Source organism: Ailuropoda melanoleuca, chromosome 6, assembly GCF_002007445.2.
Source record: "Ailuropoda melanoleuca isolate Jingjing chromosome 6, ASM200744v2, whole genome shotgun sequence".
Classification (NCBI taxonomy): domain Eukaryota; kingdom Metazoa; phylum Chordata; class Mammalia; order Carnivora; family Ursidae; genus Ailuropoda; species Ailuropoda melanoleuca.
In genome coordinates, this window is record NC_048223.1 from 48,387,952 (window position 1) to 48,393,951 (window position 6,000).

General features: G+C 34.9%; 1 protein-coding gene across 1 annotated transcript in view; it reads left to right on the forward strand.

The window, feature by feature from the left end:
• The window catches only part of PCDH15 (protocadherin related 15), a 1,685,023-nt gene that overhangs the window by 1,653,512 nt on the left and 25,511 nt on the right, over positions 1-6,000 (forward strand). Inside the window, exons 33-34 of the mRNA XM_034662367.1 lie at positions 1,194-1,202; positions 2,061-2,213. Of these exons, the coding sequence (XP_034518258.1) occupies positions 1,194-1,202; positions 2,061-2,213 (162 nt within the window). The remainder of the gene's footprint in view (positions 1-1,193; positions 1,203-2,060; positions 2,214-6,000) is intronic.

The following is a 6,000-nucleotide window of genomic DNA, read 5'->3' on the forward strand; positions in this document are numbered from 1 at the left end:
TTTTGAATTAAATCAGGCAAGGTAATCCCAGCCTAAAAGTTGAAAGGTAGGCTCTGTATGAAGATGCCATAGGAATATCTTTCATCACAAAAGCAATGTGAAGTTGCAAATACATTAAGGTGGATATATTGGAGTCTGAAGTGTCCTTAACAAATCAACTGATACACCGAGTCTAAAGCTATGAACCAACTTAATAGTGGACAAATGGTTTTAAATTTTTAAGCCATCAAGCCAGCACTAATTTTCATATTAAAGCTAATTTGTGTTACAGTTGTTCATTGCACTGCTTCCCAAAGGAATCCTGTAGCAATAAAATCAGCGGGGAAACTTCTCATATTTGGCATACAATGCCGTGACCAAAACTGAAGCATCCTAGACATTATACTCAGTGGTCTGCAATTTAACAAACCACTAAGATGCTTAGCATTTAAACATTTTGTAGGTGGATTTAATTATTTTTTTTTAGTTCATTAATCAGATCAACACTCCATGAATTCATTTTAGTCACTGCTTTTTGTAGACTAACAATCAAAATGAGGTTAGCCCTGCTCGTGTTTCAAAGTAATAGTCTAATATTTACAACTCTAATTTTGTGGTTTTCTATTCTGCTTGTAAATAAGACTGGATGGATGGCTCTTCTTTCATATTAACATTGGTTTTTGAAATTCTCTGTACATGGAAGAGCTAAGGGGCAAATATGGAAAAAAAGTGTCGTGGATTCATGACCCGGGAGGGGCCCCTTCGAATCCCAGCCTCTGCTTCAAAGGGAAGCCCCGGGTGTACTCAGGGCTTGCTGCCTGACTCCATCCCTGTAACACACTCAGGACACCAAGAAGACGATTATAGAGATCAGATCATCTTTGCGATACCATTTCTCCATCAGAGTTCAAAGTCACGTCTCCATGTTTTCATCCAGTTTTTCTTGCTCCATTTAGTTCATTTCTTTGTTTCCCTGTAATGAATATTTTCACAGCTTCTGTGAGGTTGCCAGTAATAATAAGGTGCTCCCCCCATTCTGACTTTCTGAATTGAAATACTTCATTTTCCCTGCTGTGTCATTAAGTCGGTGTCATTATGAGTTTAACCAGTAAATTATTCATCATGTACAATAAATCAGATGTTAAAATATTATGAATGCAATACTTCTAATGTCGCTTTCTCTTTTTTTTCTCACTCATTGCTTTTCGAAACAGGTTTAAAGTGTAAGTATAATTAACATCTTGCATGTGAGTTTTCGTTCTATGAGAAGAAAACCCCAGATGCTCCTGATAAAGCAGTCAGCCTGTCCAGGACCGTGTATTGTCTGTCTGTCTTGTATCTGCAGGAAGTGTGTACTTGTAGTTCAGATTCCCTGGTGCTTTTGTATGTGCAGAATTGAGCTGGTTTCACTTTGGGATATGAGGGCGGAAATGGGAAAAAGGCAGTTTGCTTTGATAGCTTCCACACCTTGAGATCTTGGTTTTGAGGAAGAACTAACAGTTCCAGGACTTTCAGAAAGGGCAGCAAAGCTCCAAGGCAAGAGTCACAGGCGTCCTAGGGATCCGAAGGAAACCAGAGCCAGCCATCGCCCCCCTCTTCAGGAGAGAGAACCTTCGTAAACTACAGCCTCTGGCAACGAATGTCAAAAGTGTTTCAAATCATTTTAAATAGAATAACTTCTCTTGAAACAGATGGAAGATGAATGATAAAGAAAACTTATGTATCTTCAACATTATGCATCCTCAGCTTTGCCCCTATTATGAGAGAGATCCTTTCAGTAACCACCAATTATTAGCCACATTTTTATAGATAGTTTGCCCCCTACCTTTAATATTATTACTATTTCGCTTAACCTGCAAATATTTCTACTGAATCTACCCATTATTCAAGGGTGAATATTTTAAAGACCTGAAGGGGAAGAGGGTACACGAGAATGATACCCTGTGGGCATGCTTTTGTTATTGTATCAGTTTATAAGTTCAAATATCTGTGTTCCTGGTGTTTTTAGTGGGTTTATATACCAACTGATAAGTATATGATTTCTAAAATGAGTGTTCCAAAACATCTTTGCCTTACCCAAGCCGCCAAGCCGAATGCACCAAGACAGCGCGAATCCAGTCGGCCTTACCTGCAGCCAAGCCCGCCACGCCAGCGCCCGCACCTGTGGCCGCGCCCCCGCCACCCCCGCCTCCCCCCGGGGCGCACCTGTATGAGGAGCTGGGAGACAGCACCATGTAAGTAGGCCTTGCAGCCGCCCTGACAGACAGGTGGGTGTGATGGATGGTGGGGGGTGAGTATTTCATTTCAGCCTGATGAGGAAATGCAGTTTACTTGAATTATGGCATTTTTCTTAAAAAAAATTGTTAAGATGAGAACCTAAGAAAAGTTGAATTGAAAAATAATAACCAAAACACAAGCAAGCAAAAAAAGAACATTAAAAACTGAGTAAGAGAAAGCAAGCTGGAGAAGACATTGGCAGATGACTAGCTTGAATAGTCTATTTAANAACTGAGTAAGAGAAAGGAAGTTGGAGAAGACATTGGCAGATGACTAGCTTGAATAGTCTATTTAATCTGTAAACCTTTACAATGACACAGAAAAATGTTTTTCTCCAAAATTAAAAATACGTTCTGGAAAAAATTTTTTTCTCATAGGAAATAAGGAAAAATAAAGCATAATCATAAAATAGTAATTCCTGATTTGGTATCAAAAGCCAACTCCTATTTAGTAGTTTAAAACCAATGTTATGGTCTAAAATCATAGCGTTTTTAAAGATACTATCTTAGGATGTTGTAAGATAGAGTAATTAAAATCTGAATGAAAATCTGAAACCCAAATAAAAAATTAAATATTAAATATCCAACCACTTAAAGAATATGCTTTTCATTATGTTCTTCTCAAAAGAGACTGATCCCACAATATTTGCAACCTCTAAACAATATTAAATCATCCACATTTGAAAAACTTTTTAATTATTGTGAAAAGACTTCACAGATGTTTCCATAATGACGCTGCCCTCATAATCTGATTCTTTTTGGACTTATTTAACTTGCCTACGTTTTNATTTGAAAAACTTTTTAATTATTGTGAAAAGATTTCACAGATGTTTCCATAATGACGCTGCCCTCATAATCTGATTCTTTTTGGACTTATTTAACTTGCCTACGTTTTGAAAATTCAAGAGTAACTTTTTTTTGACATGAAAAAGCAAAACAACCAAGGATATTATAAAATTTTGAATATGACTGAATTAAATCCAAGACATCTTTTATTAACTGGAATTCGGTGGAGTGGAGGGACTAAAACACATTATTTGACTGTGTTACATTTGTAGCATTTACTAGTAGGAATCAAGCAAGCCTCAAAAGTTATGAAATTTACCTTTTAATGGGAAAACTGGTTTTAAACACATATCAGTATTATTTGCCATATTAATACTATTATATGAGGTGATGTTAAAAAGTTTTTAAAACGATAAAACTGATTTTAATGTTGTACATCTTAATGCTAAAATTGAATTTAATGCTTGACAGTTAAGTGCTTGACATTCTATTCTAAAATAATAATACAGGATTCATACTTTAAATATAGTTTTTAACATTTTTTAATGCGTTGAAAAAGATGGTCCCTTTTTGAATTACTGGTGAATGTAGGAATTGAGCCAATACGATTTGATTCTCTTTATATTAACCACCTCTCTCCAGCAAAAAAAAATTCAGAAACTAAAAAAGACTTATGTGTAAAGTTTTGCTTTATCTAAAATTAGTGAGTGGCATATATTCATTTTTATTTAACAAAAGTAGATCTACTAAAATGTCATCTGGAATTAGTATCGTTTGATGGGGTGACCATTTTCAGATAGCAACACTTAAGGGACTACTATTATTTGAAAAATTGTGGTAGACTTAGAGAATTTTGCAATTATATATCTAATGAAGTATTTTGAATTCTGCACATTTACACATCTTTAACAAATGTTTAACGTATCTATTTAAAAACTTTATACAGGGATTCAAACCGTATGTTACTAGAAAAGAGACTAGCTCTGAGTGAATTATTATCAAATTAAAAGAAAAAAAAAATCAAAGGTCATTTTGAAAAAAATCATAACGATCTAATTAATAACATTATACAGATTCAACAATTGCTCTGTAATAGTCATCATAGTACTTGTATATTTACTTTCTTCCAAACAGTACGTTTGTCTTCTTTATAAATCAGTGTGGACTAATTTTTCAGTAGGACATAGAAACAATTCTTTGAATCTCATTTAAAATATCAGTTTTGGGATTGAAATCAACCTGTGTAATGAAAGCGAATTTTACCTATTTATAAGAAGCAGATAGCCAGCTATTTTATGTGATAAGACAACTAAAGAAATGCCATACGATTTTATCTGAACTATTATTATGTATCATTCTTATGAGTAAATACAAAGAACATAGAAAAACATGCATTTTCTTTTCTGGATATACATATCAAATGTTTAAATCAAGTTCCTGTTAGTATTTTCATAATCACCTCAAATTAACTACAGTTCAAACTTTTTTTTTTCTGTCGCATGTTTTCTCTTTCCCACCTGTGGATACATAGGCATAAGTAAGTAAATAATATCCTTCTCATATGAGGCATTAGGAAAGAAAAGATACAAGAGAATAGATTAAGTTTTACTCTAAATATAGTAATATTCATCTTTTACCATGGAGTCATTTGCTTTTAGAAAGAAAGTTCTATCTTCCATATCTCATTCCCTTTTGGTAACTTGGAAGCCTGTGCGTCCCTAGAAGTGTATCAAAGTTCTCACTTTTAATTTGTTAAAAGTATTTCGAGATGTCTCTCAATCAAAAGTGATGTGGTCCCATTATGTAGATAGATTTGTTCTTGGTTTAGTTTTTCTTGGAAAGAACTATTTTTAAAAAATTGCCAAATAATGTGTCAAGTCCATTTAAAAAAAATGACTTTGCAAGATCAGGAGAAGGGTTTGATGTCTGTTTAATCCAAATTATCTATCCTTCCGGAATTATCCAGGTGGGCTTGATATGCCAAGTCCACCTGTGAGGATTCTCCCTTTGTAGTTTGTATCTTTGTGAAATGACACAGGATCAACTTTGGCCTTATATAGCATTTCATTGCCTCCCCTGCCATTCTCGTTTTTCAATGTGGCCGCTTAATATTTATTCACAGTATTTTCTTTTCTTTCATTCGTGCTGTGTGAGTAAATATTAAACAATAATAAAGTAAATGTTACTCTGTTTGAGCTTGAGAGCAAAATCTGAGGAGAGACTATTCAAAACCAGCCAGCCTTGCTGGGGGGAAGGTCCCAGTGCTTTCATTAGAGATACTTGCTTATGTCCTTTCACGTAGCTGACTTTATTCATCACTCTCAGCCACTGTAACGCAGTGTCAGTGTGTGAGCAAATCTTCCAGGGATATCTAAACTATGTGATTTGAACATAAGTCTTTTCATTAAAGTCAGGCTTGACCCAAATTTGATGCAGATCATATTCAAAATAAATACCAATAGGCCCTCTTCTTATTTGTGCTGTTTATAGCATTTCAAAATGGATTCAGCTTAAAAGTGAAATAGAAGGAAATAATCTCTGTCCAGATTCTAGCATAACTTCAATATCTCAATTGTGATTTTGAACTCTGAGAAAAATTCTCCCATCTGTCCTTGGAGTCTTTAATTCTCTAATCTAGGGAATAGAGAATTCCTTTCTGTATTCTCTTACAAGCTTTATCTCAGATAGGAGTGTACTTTTAGCTCCAGGACGGAATGACTGAGATGAGAGATAATGGTACCGAATCAGATACAGCTAAGGAACCTTCTCCCTAAACAGACAGCTCTGAGTATCCTCAACCAAAGCAAATGATCTGAAACCATTAGCCAAAATGCTAGTTTGCAATTTGGAGAATCATGATTTCTATATAAGAGAACTGTTATGTGTGGTCGTGGATACTTCGCTGTATCAAACTAACTGGAAAAAAAAAGTCTACAGATTGATGCATTTTCTAAAAAAA